Here is a 17,678-nt window from a genome sequence, read left to right on the forward strand (position 1 = left end):
GCTGCCCCCTCAGGGTCCAGATGAACCTCTGCCACTCATTCTTCCAGACCGCCCTTCCCGGCCAGTTAACCCTCATGGTTCTGCAGACTCAAGCACTGCTGTTTCTCCAGGTCCTTGCTACCACCATCTGCTGGAACAGAAAGGACTTTGGGGTCTTTTGGAGTAGAGTGCCTGTTGAAATATCATACAAAACAACATAAGGGGAGAGAATGGGGGTCCCGGAATCTCAGGGGCCAGCAGAAGAGATTGATTGTAATCAGCCTGTGGCCTTAAGATAAAATTGCATTCAACCTCAGTTCTGTAAATAGCATTTCCTTTGCAAGAGTTCAAAGTAGCCCCCAGGCCTTAGGAAGCCCGCTCCAATGGTAGCTGTCTTCCCAAGGGTACTGCCCATCCCTTCCCCCAACTCCTCCCCCCCCACAACCCCCCACAAGCCCATCACCTTTCCTAAGCTTCAGAGCGTGAGGCCCTGTGCACACACGTGTTCACCTCATGCCCAACGATCCCTACACGTCGTGGTTTCTGAAGCATTTTGCACACTCGTTGTCTTCTTTGGTCCAAACATCAACCCAATGAGGCAAGTCTTATTATCCCCAAGTCACAGGTGAGGAAACTGAGGCTCAGAATAGAGAAGTTCTTGTCCAGGAAGCAATAAAGCCCATTGGTTTGTCTGGCCTAATCCAGGGTTCCTGCAAAAGAACTTCACTGCGGTGACCCCAGCGGGGCTCTGACAGTTGGCTGCCCAAGGACCGGTGGGTCCCGGTTCTTGTTGGATGGGAAGCACTAATGAAACAAAGTCCCAGCACTTCAGGGGTTGGGGGCATGGAAAAAAGGCAGAGGAGTGGGTTTAGTTGTCATGCTACCTGTCCCCCCCTCCCCCATCCCTAACAAAGCACACTCCCCAACTTTTAATCCAAAGGCCTGATGGGAAGCAGGGGTGTGAGGCGTGGTCCCATCTGGATATGTATGTCTGTGGCCAAAGCAGGTCTCACTAGGGCAAAGGGCATGGCTCCTGTTTTTCCAGCTGTGGATTCTGAAGCCCCCAGGCCCCACAGGCCCTGGGGCGGGAGCAGGCATCCTCAGAGCATACTGCATCCTGCTTCCTCTGCCAGATCCAGCGGCTGACCTCACCTGGCCAGCATCCTCACTTGGGGTTTTCTCCGTGTCTCCTGCAGGTGGTGGAGGTGGCTGGAATGATAACACTTCCTTGCTCTGGTCTGGAAAATCTTTGCTGGAGGGTGCAACCGGAGGACATTCCTGCCCCCAGGCCATGAAGAAGTGGGGGTGGGAGACAAGAGGGGGTTTCGGAGGGGGTGGAGGGGGGTGCTCCTCAGGTGGAGGAGGCGGAGGATATATAGGTAAAGATGATTCGTGTTCAAGGTGTCACTCCCTCCCCTCTTAGTCCTAGGTACTCCCTGTCCTCTCCCTCGCCCTCACCTGCCCCTCCCTCGGCCCACCTCACCTGTGGACTGTGATGTCACTGTGCACGCCTACCTCTCAGCCCCACAGGACCAGCCAGAGGCAGGGTGTTGCCTTCCGAGCCAGCATCCTGCCTCGAGGCTTCAGTAGCAACAGCTTCAAGATCTTATGTGTTCTTGAGGCCCCCCCTCCCCCAAAGCCAATGCTAAAGGGGCTTTGATTTCCCCGGGCTGTTCTCTGAGCCACCCCCAGGTCGTGCTGGCACGAGAACCTTGGAGGCCAGACTCCCCAGCCCCGTGCCTCCCTTTGGATGGCCTGGCCTGAGTCTTCCCTTCCCTGCCCCAGCCCACCAGCTTCCAGAACCCCTCTCCATGCTGATGGGCAGCACCAGCCCAAACCCTTCAGCCAGCAGCCGGCCAATGGCCCCAGCTCTCCTCCGAGCTTCAGAGCAGAGCAGAATAGCCTTCTGAAGCCGAGAGGCTGGGAGATAGCAGCTCCACCCTCCCCACAGATTAGGACACAATGCATGCATATGCTGTGATGTTCTGTCTGTTTTGCTTCACGCTGTGTGTAAGATGCTCGTGTTAACCAGATGCTCTTCTTTCCCAAACTCTGGGTGGGTGGGAGGAGCCTGAGGGGGGAGCCCAAAGATGACCCAGCCCAGCTGAAAGGAGGGACAGGAGCCTAACGGCACAGGGGCCCATCCCCCCATGTCCACCCCTTACACGATGGGACTGGAGAGCAACCCCTCAGTGCCACTGCCCTGGCCAGTCCTGGAAGAGGTGCCAAGGGTCTAATCCAGCCTGGGGACACTAGACCTCTTCTGACTCCTGTTCACATGAACTGCTTCCTAGCAGCCCCGTGCAGGGGTGGGGACGCCCTGGTGGGAGCTGGCCTGGACCTGGAGGGAAAGTGGTCCTCACACGCAGCATCTACCTGAGCCAAACCCCAAGCACAGCCCCTGTGCCCCGGGCCTCCCTTCCCTCCCCACCGCCCCGCCCCTAGGCCCCTCACCACCCCGAGGCCCATGCATGCCCCGCTGATGTGCAGATGTGTTGAGACTTGGGCCCGAGCCTCTCTGCGTTAAACTCTTCTCTGATTTGGCACAGGCGGCAACGCGGCCTCAAACAATGACCCCGAGATGGACGGGGAGGACGGGGTTTCCTTCATCAGTCCACTGGGCATCCTGTACACCCCAGCTTTAAAAGGTATCCCCTCTGCCAGGAGGCAGAACCGACCTCCTCGGGCCAGTTCTTCCACCAGATAAAACCTCAGGGCTACTGGCATGAGGCCAACGTACAAAGGCATGATTGTGGGTCCCTTACAGGCAAGTCTTCCTAACACTCATCTCAGCAAGTTTTTCTGGAAGTCAGGATGTGTGGCCCGATATGCACTTGGAGGTGGAAGACTGGCTTCCAGGCAGGTGGGACCTAGAAAATGCAGCAGTGATAGTCCCCTTACCTGTGCCAGCCAACCTGAGGGTCATGCACTTGGACCTTCCCATCTGCCTACAAAAACGCAGCCACGTGTCCTCTGAGCTCCATCAGATGCATCAGGGACTTTCCTATACACAGTGGTGCTTCATTGGCATCAGTGGGACATAGGGACAGGGACCAGAGAACCAGCACTGACCAGCTGGAGATAAAACACCGAGGCCGGGAACGGGGTGCAGTGTGGTCTTTGCTGCCTCCACCTGAGGCTGATCCTCCCTTCTTGTCACCAGTGATGGAGGGCCATGGGGAAGTGAATATTAAGCATTACCTAAACTGCAGCCACTGTGAGGTAGATGAGTGCCACATGGACCCCGAGAGCCACAAGGTCATCTGCTTCTGTGACCATGGGACAGTGCTGGCTGAGGATGGCGTCTCCTGCATTGGTAAGAGGGAGTTGAAGGAGGTGACAGAGAAGGGCCCAGACTGTGAGCCCATGGCGGCTACTGCTGGTCTCCATGATTCTGGAACACCTCAGATGTAGACTTGTTGGCTTTCTGACCCCCATCTGCCTGCCCCAACACGGGTGCTCTAAGGACTGGGCAAAGGGACCTGTGTGTGAAAGGCAGGTCGTGGCTGATGAAGGAGCCCCAACACATCTAGTGACACCCCTATCCCAGGGTGTGGGCCCTCACGTACTCACCAAGGGGCCATCTTGTCTCCACTGGAACACCCCCAGTGCCTGGGCCATCGACACCCCCAGGGCACGCTGTCCCTTCCAGAGTTCCAAAGTCAGACCCTGTTCCTTTCAATTTCCACCCTGAGGTTTACTACTCGCAAAGCCTTTCAGGTGCTGCAGGCGTTTGAAGACAGGGCTCTGTCCTCCTCCTGCAAACCTCCAGGTGAAACAACCCATTTGTTTCCCTCAGTTCACACAGAACAGTTTTGTCTCCTCCCCATCCTGTGTCCCGTGTCTGCAGGCGTTCCGATACCAATGTCCTTTTGAGATGTAGTGCCCAGGACCAGGCAGGATGTCCCAGAGTGGTCTGTGCCAGTGTGCACCCGGACCCCGCTTCTGCACTCAGGGCCCAGTGCTTGCGGAACTACAGGCAGTGATTGAGCCTCCAAGTGTTACTGACGGTCACCCTCAGTTCCTGGGTCATACCGAGTCTGTGGTCCCCTAAGTCCTCTGAATGTCCTCTACAGCCACTATTGGCTCACCTTCCCACCCTCATCCTGTCCTTGTGCAGTTGATGCTTAGGATCGATGTCCAGAATTTGATATTTATCCCTGTCACATGTTCCCTCCAACCAAAAGCTACTGTTGAAAGTTGTAAACCAGATTGACCCCACTTCCTGCCCCCACTCTCTGCAAACAAAGGCCCCCAAGGTGGAGGAGGAGCAGGTGGCACTTGTCCTGGCTGGGGAGGGCATTTCTCTCTTGGAGCTAGCTCATAGGACAATCAGCATTGTCACTGGTGCCCCATGGGATCCTGTCTTGCAGTGTCCCCCACACCTGAGCCCCACCTGCCGCTCTCGCTGGTCCTCTCTGTCGTGACCTCAGCCCTTGTGGCAGCCCTGGTCTTGGCTTTCTCCGGCATCATGATTGGTGAGTGTGCCAGAGTCCCGGGGCTTCCAAGGGGGTGGGAGGTGGCAGGAAGGCAGATCTGGCAGAACAGGACAGCATTTCAGGCTTTGCCATGGATGCCAAGGTATCACTCTGGGTGGGTGGTGATTAGAGCAGCCCAGGCCAGGCCAAAAACCGAAGCCCCCTCTCCCAGCCCCCTGGCTCCCCAGAGGAACTGCTGATGCCACACCTCAACCCCCTGTAAGGCCTCCTGGCTGCTCTAGGAGAGGTGGGGAGGCACTCTGCAGAGGGGACACAGTAGCCAAAGCTCACCCCCAACCCCAGAGTTCATTTTCAGCTGTCATCAGACATGGGCTTCAGTGGACACGTGGCTTGGCTCACTCCCCAGGGACCACCACCAGCCCCACCATTCCCCATCTCAAGCAGACAATGCAAAGTTGCTAAGTGTTTCTGTTACGCCTGTGAGCCAAGGTGAGCTGAAAGGCAGGTCTCAGAGGGCTCAGCACGGTCCAGCCAGGTTCTTACTCTGGCAATGCCCAGGGCAGGTGGATAGGTACACAAAGGAAGGCAGAGGGGGAAGATCCGCACAGGCAACACTTTTAGACCCTTCACAGTGGGCGGTGGGGGTTGGGGGTGGTCAGGGAGATGGCAACGTGTGTTATTCCCAAATGATGCCATCCTTCAAAGGGACAGGATAAGGAGAGCTAACACTTGTTGTACACGTCCTACGTGCCAGGCGATTTACACATTTTAGTTCACCCAATCCTCACTTAAGCCTACGATCACGGTTGGTGCATTTCATAGAGGAGGGGACTGAGCACACAGCCGCTGACCCACTTGCCCTGGCCCGTAACTGATGGGGCCGAGCTTTAGAAACAGAATCCACCCTGGGCATCTCAGTTTCGTTCCACCTCCAGTGAACTTTGCCCTACAGGATGTTCTCACATATAGCAATAGCAGGGGTAATGATCACGTGCACTGGTAGAGCTCTTTAAAATTTTTCAAAACCATTTTTTGTTGGTGAATTCACTTCATTATGACCTCCCGAGGGGCTGGGGGGTGGGGAGCGTAGGGGACAGGCAGGAGTTACTGTCTCTGCTGACAGAGAAGGGGGCTGAGGTCCAGAGAGGTCACATGACCTCACACTGTTGTTCAGCTTGTAAGTGATAAAGGTGGAATTAGAATGCAGGTCCTCAGGCACCAGTGAGAAACCTCCTCACTCTGTGGCAGTTCTCCCCGTGGCTGGGCAGTTTCCAACTACGGGAAGCATAAGTGATCAAGAGACCCAGATGCACTCTCAACTCCACTGCCATGTTTTTCCCACCCAACGACAGGGCTTAGCAGAGATTCTAAGGCAGGCCCATTCCTGGGAGACACAGGACCCCTCTGATGGCTGACTTTGGCTCCAGACCTTTCAGCAGTCTTGCTGAAACCTCTTTAGACTGTGTAGCTGTCCAGGTCTTTACTCACCCTTCCCTCAAGCTCCCACACTTGGGGTCAGTGCCTGATGGCTCTCTCAGCCTTCCCTCCCCTCTTCCTCTCAACCATTTCCCCTGATGAAATCCTTGCATGTTTAATCCCACCTTGGGTCTGCTTCTTAGAGGACCTCCAACGAATGGGTTTCTGCCCCTGCGTGACACATTAAAACCTTTCCCCTTTATATGATTTCAAACTTTACACTAACTTTAAGTGACCTGTCAGTTAAGGGACGCTTTCATATCCATAATCATTTTGTTAGTGTTACTAAGTGCGATGGAAATGTTTAGGTCCCAGAGGAGGAGATGGAGATCCAGGAAGGCTTCCTGGAGGAGGTGGCCTGAGCTAGGCTTCAAGGGCCAGGCTGCCTGGTCCAGGCCACGTTGCAGCTGACCTTCGTCTGTCTGTAGTGTACCGCCGGAAGCACCAGGAGCTGCGAGCCATGCAGATGGAGCTTCAGAGCCCTGAGTACAAGCTAAGCAAGCTTTGCACCTCGACCATCATGACTGACTACAACCCCAACTACTGCTTTGCCGGCAAGACCTCCTCCATCAGTGACCTGAAGGAGGTGCCTCGGAAGAACATCACCCTCATCCGGTGAGTGCCCCACCACTGTCCTCTGGGGTGGTGGGGTGGGGGAGTTCTAGGGGGCTGGATGTCATCCCTGCACCACGGATCTTTCTAGGCACAAGAGGCCAGCAAAGCAACCCCTCGGGGCATTTCCAGCCCTCCCAGAGGGAGAAGGGTTAATGTTTAGGGCCATTTGAGGAGGTATTTAATTGCTTAACATCCTATACATTCATGGCATTTGTACAATGAGAAGAAGACAAGACAGGAGGGAATCAGGGCGTTCCTCAGAATCCACTGAAGCGCTCCTTCCCGAGCCTTCTGGGTCTCTCCCTCCTCTAGGGGAGCACCGTGCCCCTCCTCTGAGCTTCCAGAGCACTCCATGCCTTCCTCCATCATTCACTGAGCTCACTTTACGGGAGTGTCTGCCCGTGACCTGTCCCTCCCCAGGGATCAGGAGCCTCTCCCCAGGCAGGGCATGTCTTAGTCACTTTTATGACACTGGCAAATATCAAAAACTCAGTCTTCATTGAGTGAATGGATATTCAACCAGTGTTCTGAATCCTATTGGAACCTTTCTTGCCACTTTTCAGATAAAGCAGTAGGAGGCCTGGGATAGTACGGCAAAGCCAGGTCGAGGGTGTTACTCTTAAGCGTGTACGTGACCCCTGCCCCTTGTGTGCCTCTTTCTCATGACCCACCCCCCTGCCTCATCTTGCCTTTTCCTTTGCACAGGGGTCTGGGCCATGGTGCGTTTGGGGAGGTGTATGAAGGTCAGGTGTCTGGAGTGCCCAGTGACCCAAGCCCCCTGCAAGTAGCTGTAAAGGTAAGAGGCAGGCTCCATCACGGGCCTGACCTTGACCAGCAGTCTCTGTGGGCCTCAGCTCTCGCCTGACAGCCTCTCACCCCTGCTGCTCACAGCCTTCTCCCCCTTTCCACCCTCCCCTTCTGTGTCCAGACGCTGCCTGAGGTGTGTTCTGAACAGGATGAACTGGATTTCCTCATGGAAGCCTTGATTATCAGGTAAAGCCACAGAGAGACGCCCCCATCCCTGTTAGACGTTCCTGTCTAACTGTCTCCAAGGGAAACAGCACTGTCCTCCAGCATCCCCTTCCTCCCCACCAGGGGACTCCCTAAAATTCTTGGCACATCTTACCAGAGCGAATAGCCCCAGGTGGTTGTCTGAGGAAAAAAAAACCTCTGTGGCCTAATAATTCAATAGATATCCCTCTGCCTTCACCTAGCACCCCTGTGTCATCTGTTGGGTTTTTCCCCCTTTTTCTTAATAGAGCATGCTAGTTTTTGACAGCGGAAGATACATTTTCCCTGCAAGTAAGCCTTCCACAAGGCCCTTCACCAATCCCAGCTCTTAGATCTCATGTAAAGGAAGTGCGTCCCTAACATGAGGGAGGCCACCACACCCTGTTGCACACCGGGCTTGCACCCTTCAACATGTGGCTCTGGGGCCCCTCACTGGGAATCTAAGTGCCCAGCGCTCCAGAGGGCATGCGTTCTGACAGAAGATGGCCTTTAACAAGGATGCAGGTGTTTGACCTTGAGATCTGGCCGCGCTCATGGCCTCCTGTTACACTGGAGAGCCTCAAACATCCTGACACATTGGGGTGACCTGGGGCCCCCCCTGGGCGAAAGTGGTAGGGGAACAAGGCCAGGGCAGTATGCGATGCGCCCGTGGTGTGCCTGAAGCCACAGGAGGACGCCACGAGCAGGCTCAGCACCTTGCTTAAAAACTAGCATACTTTGTGATTACACATGCAATCCATGATTATTGAATATAGCTTGGAGAGTATAAGATTATATGGAAGGGGACCCAAATCATTCCATCTCACTGTTGCTGAAAACCCATCACTGCTATATTTCAGTGTACAGCGGGTGTGTGCTTCAGCTCTGCGTGCAGTTCCCACGCGGGGTTCACCAGCCCCACGGCCCCATGTGTCCTAACAGGACCACATTAACAAGAAAACCCAGGGGCACCTGGGTGGCTCAGTCGGTTAAGCTTCTGATTTCGGCTCAGGTCATGATCTCGCGGTTCGTGGATCTGAGCCCGACGTCGGTCTCTGTGCTGACAGCTCAGAGCCTGAAGCCAACTTCAGATTCTGTGTTTCCCTTTCTCTGTGTCCCTCCCCTGCTTGCACTCTCTCTCTCTCTCTTTCTCTCAAAAATAAATAAAACATTTAAAAAATTTTTTTCATAAATAAATTTAAAAAAGAAAGAAAGAAAACCCAAATCTTGGGACCTCTTGGCCAGACTTAGCACCTCCCCATGAGCACCCAAGGGGGATGCACGTGGCCTTCCTCCTCACTCTCCTTCACATGCGGTCACGTGGCAGGGCTCGCTCAGTCCCTGGAGGAAGCAGCTTCTTCAGCTTCTCTGCCTAGGGCTTTCTCGAAGAACTCACACGTGAATCCTAGCGAGCAGCCCATGCACCAATGTCCAAGACACTGGCTGCTCCCTTGTTCCCCCACCCACCCTACTTCCTTCCTGAGCACCTCTCCAGCCTCCAACCCAACACTCCCATGCGGACTGAACTCCCGCCCCGCCCGCTCCCTGGTTCTTCCACCTGCTCAAGGGTGACATTCTCCCCAGCTCGGCTCATGCTACCCACATTTACAGAATGCACTCACATAATGCAGCTGCTGAAAACATGACTTTGTATCCTGCTTTTCCCACTTAAGATTTTCCCAGACTCAGCTCCGTTAAATTTGGTTACCCCCCCCCCCTCTGCTCTGCAGCAAATTCAACCACCAGAACATCGTGCGCTGTATTGGGGTGAGTCTGCAAGCCCTGCCCCGATTTATCCTGCTGGAGCTCATGGCGGGAGGAGACCTCAAGTCCTTCCTCCGGGAGACCCGTCCTCGCCCGGTGAGTGAGAACTGGTCTTTTAGTGGTTGTACCAGGGAATGGAGCAGAGGGTGGAAACAGCAGGAGTGGACAGCCTGAGAAGCAACATACTCAGTGGGACCAAGGGAGTTGGCCTCTGGGCTTGGATCTGGGGGAATGGCCAGGAGAGATTGGACAAAATGTGGACGATGGCCGAGGCCACCCCTGGGGAGCTTGCGCAAGGCTTGTGCAATGGGTCCTCTAGCCTGAATCCATTTTGTGACCTGTTGACTCTGGAAAACCAAACCAGGGACAAGCACAGAGGGGGACTTTCATGCCAGCCATGTCGTTAACTCAACTGATTTGGGGCAGATCATTCTACATCTACTCATTCTGAATCCCACTATCCTCATCGCTTAAGTGGGGACATCCTGACCTTGTAGTTTTACTGTCAAAATAAAATACTTATAAAGTATATTGTGAAATATTTATGAAGGTTCTGCATGTGTGTCATGATTAAGTGGCTGGAGCTTGTAGGTGAAGAAACCTAGATGGACCCCAGGAATGCCATATCCTAGCCCCGCTTGGCCATTAGACAGCGATGTGGCTTCGGACTGTGAACCCCCTAACCTCAGTATCTGCAGGGTGAAATCCAAGGGCTGGACTAGAACATCTCAGAGGTGGGTTCTAAATTAGAAGGTGTAGCACACTGGGCACACTCAGAGTCCAGCTGCCCACTCCTGTCCCTGCCAGGGCCTTCAGGAGGCCCTGAGCACCAGGAACTGGAGCAGACCAGACCCCTGAGTTAGGACCCAGCTTCCTCAAGTTGCCGCTGGACCATGAAGACCACAGGGAAGACTTGTATCCTCCCCACCCCCAGGAAAGCAGAAAAAGACGACAGCCACCTTGCTACGAAAAGCCCAGAACTGAACACTGTGTTCTCAGGTACTCAAACTGGAGGCGGAAACCTTGCAAGTTCACACCTGCTCTAACCCCCACCGACAGTCAGGCTGCATCTAGAAAACCTTTGCCCTGGCAGCCTCCCCATACCGTTCCTGTAAGCCTCTGGGTGACCTGTCTCGGCATCTAAGAAGAATCGGGTCTAACTCCCTGAAAAGATGAATGTGCGCAGCAGACCTAGTGGGAGAAAGGGGGGGGGGGAGACCAACCCCCATCTCATAATAATCCTCATCAGCACTGTCTTCATCTTCCTCATAGTTGCCACGTTTCTAAAAAAAAAAAAAAACCCTATGAAGTAGATGGTGTAGATCTCAGCTTAATTTTACAGATGAGAAAACTGGCTCACAGAAGCTATGTGACTTGCTGAGGCCACACAGGAAGTGGAAGAGTTGAGACTAGAACTCAGGACTTGTGACTGGCTCCCCATTCAGTGCTCTCTCCAGCCTATTATGCCATTTATCTCAGTGCTCCTCTTTGGGAAGCCATGGAGCCAAAATGAGCTCAGGTCGTTGACAGCCAATACCCCCAGCTATGCAGACGTCTGTGCCAGGGTCTGGACATCAGCCTCAAAGGCTTTCCACCACCACTCAGGAAGGCAGAGCCTTCAAGTCCTGTGCTCTGAGATTCTCAGCAGTGCTTTTGGCAGAGGTCAATAGGGCCACAAAACATCATGCTCTGGAAAGAGGCTTAGTTCTGATTTTCCTACTGGACATTCCTGAGGCTTGAGGAGAAGGAGGTATTGTGCATGCAAAGGACAGATGTCCTTGTAAAAGGGATCTGGGACCCCATCACTTGGCAAGCCCAAGGACGTCAGGGATGGGGAGCTTCTGTGTCTCTTGCAGGCAAAGGCATCTGTCTCTCTTTTGATGGTAATGATGATTTGAATATCGTACCAAAGAGCAAAGGTGTAGTTCATGGGCACCTCCCAATGCTTCCTACCCCCAAGGAAGCTCAGAGGAAGGAACCTGGTGCCAAGTTGTGACCTCTAACTGCAGGCACTGCCAAGGGATGCCCAAAGCCAGAAGAGGGTCGACTCTAGTTGGGAGAGCTGCTTCTGAGGGTCAGGGTCCCACTCACCAAATCCACTCTTTTAACTCTTGACCCCACTCTTCCTTCATGTGGCTCTCCTTGGCAGCCATGCCCCCAAGCCTTTGAAGCACCCCAATCATCCTGCTCCTCACCTTCATACACACCCACCCATCCCAGGCGAGCTGGTCCCTCCTGAGATGCCTGCCCACAAGAGGTGATTTAAATGTTGGGCTAGAGCCCTCCAGGGTGAGCCCATGCTCATGTGTTCCTGGCAGCAGCTTCCTAGGGGTTGGGGAGATTTGCTGGGCATTGTTACGGATTCTCAGAGCCACAAAATCCAACTGAGCAGAGTAAGGATCAGGTTGACTGTGAGAAAGGAACATGCGTTGTAGTGGACAGAGGGGGCCAAATATCAGTAAGCCCTGTACATGACGAAGAAGGGAAGGATTGGCTAATGAGCATCACAGCTGGAGAAATACACACCCCGAAAGATGGTGGGTTGAGTTGCCACACTTGCTGGATTCAAAGGCCTGAGTTACACCTGATTCATTTGTTTCAACCCCCGAGACTATCGGGGCTTACCCGATGACCTGCCATTTGAGGCGCTTGGCCGGGCATCCAGAATCAGACAAGGTCTTGGTCCTGTCTTCCTGCCATCCCTGGGGTTCAGCAGTTCCATAGACTCTTAGGATTGAAGCACCTCAGAGATGGCCCGAGGGACTCCAGCTTCAGATGGACATGAAGTGATGGAACAGATGTACAGACACAGTAGGACAGAAAGGATACCCTGGAAACAACCATGTCTGTCATGGAAACAGAATGCATGGGTACAGATGAAAACCTCATTTGGTCCCAGGACTCCACCTTCTCAAGAAGGAAAGACCCTGTTTAATGTCAAAATAATTTTACAGGACCAATCTTTATTCAACAAATATTTATTGAGAGTTTAATATATGCCAGATATGGGCTAATAGCTGTCCTTTGGTATCCATTGATTTAATCAATAACAAGAGAAGCCATTAAGGATTCAGTAATCTCTCAATTAAAGGTGGCAGTCCAGTAACCACAATAGTGTCTGTGCCTGTCCGGAACATGGCGATGCCTCTGGTAATGGCTCTAGAGAATATGCTCAGTACACGGGAGGAGGCTCCCGGAGGTCACAGAACACAGGTGAGAACCTCACAGAACACAGCCTCCCCTTGGCTCCCGGAGGTCACAGAACACAGGTGAGAACCTCTGCTTTGGGCTAGTGTCCAGGTGTAAATCTTTGGCTCTGGTGTTGCCATACCGCTGCTGGCTCCAAAATGCTTGAAGGGGCAAGCAGGTGCCAGTGAAGAGTTGGCCACATCAGTGAATCCGTGAAAACAACAACAACAAAAACAAAAGCCTGATTCCAACTCCTTCTTTGTCCAGGATAGATACAAATGCCATTGGACATCCCAGCTACGCTCTGCATTGCTAGTTTCATTATCAGTTTTGACACAACATCTACACCTCCCCCCAATTCCCCCCGACACACACACACACACACACACACACACACACACACACACACACGTAGGTTGCCAACTATCTGCTTCTGTGCAGACTGATTAGTGGAGCAGTTAATTTGCTCTGAGCAGCCAAGACAGGGAGTTCAGATAAACCTGGCCCATGGGTTAAAGCCTGGGAAGATTTAGTCCCTGCAGCCTGCCAGGCATTTAAGACATCAATGGTCCTGGCATCCTGAGTGATGGGGGCTAAGACACAAAGAGACTTGGGGGAAGCTATGACCGGTCCTCTTTTATAGGAACAGAACATTTTCCTGAAGAGAAAGAAGATATTTCTAATACTGCAGCAAAATGGATTAATAGTTCCCTTGGAAATATATTACTTTTTTCCCCCAGAAAATGGGGACTGTCTCTCTCACAGTGCCCAGTAGTTCTGGTCCTAACAAGGCCCCTAAGAGAAGCCAAACACAAGGACCATTTCCCGAGACCCCCAGTCCCCTCTGTGTAGTAACCCCACCATAATTGCAGATGCCTTTATGAGGGATTCACTCTGTGCCTCTTGCTGTGGGTTCTTATTACCATCTAGTGAAGGTGATAGTGTCATGCCTCTTTCTCAGACAGGAACACTGGCTTTGAGACAGACAAAGCAATTAGTCCCAGGTCACACAGCCAGTAGGGCACAAGCAGGGATGAAGCCCAGTTCAGCTCAACTGAAATAAGTTGCTCACTGCATTTGTGTGCTGTATTCTGGTTCAGTTGGGTACTCTGCACTGTGTCCATGCACACTCCATCCCTTCCCTGACACATGCTCCTGGAATCCTGTCTCCCCCAACCCAGATCCTCAAAGCCCAGCTCAGGGCAGTTTTGGCTCCTTCCTATTGGCTGTGTGACCTGGAGTAAGTCACTTAGCCTCTCTGAGCTCTCAGCCTTCTCCTCTTTAATACGGAGATACCCTCTCTTGCCTACCACCACACAGGATGTTGCGTCAAAGGGCGTCAAGTGCGTGGACTTGCTGTATTGCACGTAAGGCATTGCCTGATGTGCCATGGGCAGAGGGTATTCCCCTCCCTGCTGTCTCCCCCAGAATTGAAGCATGCCCTAGAGAAGCACGACCCCTCCCTGCCTCCCCTAGACCCATACTATTGCTCCAAGGAGTCCTGTGGAGGCCCTGATCTGTGGCAAAGAAAATCCCAGCCAGCATCTGGGTAAATCATAGACCGCTGTGATCGGCCAACCTACCCCCCCAATATTCCTCGAGCCACTGCGGTGTCCCGAGCATCGTGCTGCGTACCGTAGAAGTGGACGCTGAAATCCCTGTCTTGGGGCCCTCAAAGTTTACTTGGGGACATGGTCGAATAAACAGAATAGCAAAGTGAATGTGACACTGCATGACAACATGCTGCTGCAGACTTCGTGGATTTAGGAATTAAAAGAGACACCATGATGGGAATTCGACCTTCAGAAAAGACTTCTGGGTGCTCAGCAAGGCTGTCCGGGAAGCGGAGACAAGCTCACCCCCGGGGGTGGGATGACGTCTCTTTGTGCACAAAAGACTCCATACCAAAGAGCTTGAGATCGCCCTTCAACTGCCCAGCATTTCCTGCAAGCTTGTCCTTTTCAATCCACTTTAGGTCCAGATCTTCGGGGAGAAGATTAATTTTTTTTAATACTTTTAAACATTTCAATAGAGAATTTTAAAAACATCAGCTCCCTTGATTTCCTCACAGGTTTGTTTATAAGCTGGGGGGACGCGAAGGTGGGTGAAGATTGAGGTGGAAGAGTTTGCAGACTACATGAACAGGGGAACCCGCCCCATGCTGGGCTGCTGCAGCTGAGGGCGCTCAGCCCTGGTGGTGCACTGCACTGACCTGGGTGGAGGGGGTGCTGTGAAGGCTGAAAACGCTACACCCACCCAGGGAGGCTGATTCATTGTTCTGGGGTGAGGCCCCAGCATCTGTGTTTGTTTAAAGCCGCCAGGTGATTTCTGATGTGCGGCCAGGCTGAGACCCAGCTGGGCAGCGTGTCCGTCTTTGCTCCTTGCCAGCACCTGAAGCCCCTATTTCAGATCTTCTCTCCCCACGAATCTCTTGGCAGTGGATCGCTTCTGTCTCCCCACAGAACCAGCCCTCCTCCCTGGCCATGCTGGACCTTCTGCACGTGGCTCGGGACATCGCCTGTGGCTGTCAGTATTTGGAGGAAAATCATTTCATCCACCGGTGAGTCAAAGTGACCTTGGTCTTCCCTCTGCCTTCTTTCCGTATGCTTCCCTACGTGTCTCAAGGGCCCAGATCCCCCACTTCAGAGTAGAGTGGTGGGTGTCTCTCCAGACTTGTTCAGATGACTCAGAATCGTCTTTTTTTTTTTAAACATTTTTTTAAAGTTTATTTATTGATTTTGAGAGAAAGAGAGTGTGTGAGGGGGCAGAGAGAGGGAGAGAATCCCAAGCAGGCTCCGTGCTGTCAACACACAGCCCTATGCAGGGCTCGAACCCATGAACCATGGGATCGTGACCCCAGCAGAAATCAAGAGTCGGGCACTCAACCAACTGAGCCACCCAGGTGCCCCAGCCTCACTTGTCTTTAAGACAACTACTTACTCTCTCAGGGCTTCATCTGCCCCATATGTAAAATAGGTATCATAAAATATCCACACCAGCACTGGAGACCTAGCTGAGCAGTCCTTGACCTCCTGCGAGGACTCCTGTCTGTATCTCGCAGCCCTCTATCACATTAGTGTGTCCCCCATCTAGAAAACCTACCTCTTTAAGGGAAGTTAAAGGAGTTCATAGTTTCACATATTTGACTATCGGTAGCTCAAGGGCAAGGACCCTGTTTTATTCATCTTCATAGCCCTGGTATATCGTGGGGCACAATTAATGTCTGTTGGATACCTAAACTTTTTCTAAAATACTTATTCTGAAATGAAGCATAATGTTTCTTTTCTTTGCCTCCATAGTTCATTTCATCTACTGTCTATGACCCTTACGTTTAAATCGTGTTTGACTGGGACATCAAATCCACATGTAGTGCTATAGACATGATAGAGTCTACATATTTCTTTCCAGGCGATGTTGATGACTTTCCCAGCTGACACCTTGATTGTGAAATCTGAAAAGTCAAATAGATTGTTAGGCTCTTTGCAAAGCTCCTCCCAATGATACACTTCTCGACTGGTAAATATCCACCTGGTGAACTATCAATCACTTTTTAACCCATGTCTTCAAAGAGTATAACACCTGTGTGTAATAGTTAATACGTAAAGTACAAAGCAGGAAATGCGAGAAGCTGTATGAGTTCAGAAATGGAAAAGCAAGTAGGCAGATAGCAAGCCCTGCTTTTTGCCCTAATAAAAATGGAGACATTAAAGATCAAGAAATGTGCTCGCCCAGGCTCCCAAAGTCATTCCTAAAACAAGGCAATAAATGCTCATACCAGCTTATCCTTTTACTGTCCCTCCATCATTTTTGTCTTCAGATCTTCATCTTAATTCTAACTCTGTCCAACTTGCAGGATTTGTGCTTGATAGAAATAACAGGAGTGAAAAAGGGGCTGGGACCAATCCTTCGTGTTCCCTCCAAAGCTACACCCTTTGCTTCAAAGTGCAGGGCAGTCTTGCCCTTTTCATTGTGCCCAGAACTTTCCATAAATCTCAGTTCTGGACTTTATTGCTATTCAGACAAGACAAGGTCATACTCTTTTTAGAATTCATCCCTAGCTAGAGCCATCTTTCCACCTGTTGTCTGTGTTCTCTAAGTCTGGACTCATCGGACAGTAAGCTCTGCAGTCACCTTGGTGACTGCGGATACCTGCCTTCCCTTCTCACTGAGATCATTTCTGCTTTTTCATCTCCACCCCGTGTCATTCACCCAGTATCCAGATTCTCTGGCTTAGAGATCACATCCTTCTTTCCCCTGACGTTTTGAAATCTGCTTTCCTCAAGCTGTGATATATTTCGACTATATCCAGCACTCTGTCATTATAGATAGTAAGATAACAGGACCACATTCTCCCAAGAGTCCTACCACTTCCACATCTGTAAATAGTTACCAAAGGTCAGAATTAGATCCCAGGGTAATAGTTTGTTGCTGCTCTTACCGTTTTTGAGAAATGGAATTGTCAAAGATCAAATCAGGAATGTATCAGATGGTCTGCTTTATAAGCAAAAGGCAACTTCTAATAGAAATTGTCCATCTCGATCAAAGTTTTTCTTCTGGGGTAACTGGCATTAGGAAGGCGTCTTTTGTACTTCCTCGCTGGCTATGGGCTCTGTGGCACACTCCTACAGCAGTGTGACCTCTTATCCTCTCTCCTCCACCGACATCTGCCTCAAGGTTCACAGGCTCCCATGCATGCACACCTTCTGCATTCAGAGAGGAACTCCTTCCCCCAGATTCTCACGCTCCCATTCTTCTACTAGACCTGTTTCCTGTGGACATGGTTTATTGCCATTTCAAGAATTATGGGTCACTCTACCAATTCATGGCATGTTCTATGATATCACATTCACTTTCTTGCCGTGAAATTCAAAATCACTTTTTTAAGCAACCATTTCACGCACATCAGCGTAAAGACCTTCCTGGAGATATAAATATTGTTCCTGTTCTACTTCAGTCTATTTTTCTTGAGAAGCAATGGCTATATATCCTACTATTTTTCTTCTTTTTGATGTCATATATGTTATGCTTTTATAGTTTTATTAGGGCATTTGATGCACTATTGCTCCTCGAAATTCAACTTAAACCTTCGGCATCAGGTCAGTGGCATTAACAACATCCATCTCCCACTCCAACCCATTGTTCTGGTATCTTAAGTGTCCTGATGACCCCCAGTCCTGGTCCTGTTTATTTTCCACGTCCTTATTTCTCAACCAAAGATCAGGACCT

General features: G+C 51.7%; 1 protein-coding gene across 1 annotated transcript in view; it reads left to right on the forward strand.

The window, feature by feature from the left end:
• The window catches only part of ALK (ALK receptor tyrosine kinase), a 674,721-nt gene that overhangs the window by 638,893 nt on the left and 18,150 nt on the right, over window positions 1-17,678 (forward strand). The window contains exons 16-24 of the mRNA XM_047068721.1: window positions 1,176-1,358; window positions 2,529-2,627; window positions 3,143-3,295; window positions 4,353-4,457; window positions 6,323-6,509; window positions 7,215-7,305; window positions 7,438-7,502; window positions 9,230-9,359; window positions 14,915-15,012. Of these exons, the coding sequence (XP_046924677.1) occupies window positions 1,176-1,358; window positions 2,529-2,627; window positions 3,143-3,295; window positions 4,353-4,457; window positions 6,323-6,509; window positions 7,215-7,305; window positions 7,438-7,502; window positions 9,230-9,359; window positions 14,915-15,012 (1,111 nt within the window). The remainder of the gene's footprint in view (window positions 1-1,175; window positions 1,359-2,528; window positions 2,628-3,142; window positions 3,296-4,352; window positions 4,458-6,322; window positions 6,510-7,214; window positions 7,306-7,437; window positions 7,503-9,229; window positions 9,360-14,914; window positions 15,013-17,678) is intronic.

Source organism: Lynx rufus, unplaced genomic scaffold (genome assembly GCF_022079265.1).
Source record: "Lynx rufus isolate CCGP_SWC_20201006 ecotype Redwood Valley unplaced genomic scaffold, mLynRuf1.p SCAF_8, whole genome shotgun sequence".
NCBI classification, from domain to species: domain Eukaryota; kingdom Metazoa; phylum Chordata; class Mammalia; order Carnivora; family Felidae; genus Lynx; species Lynx rufus.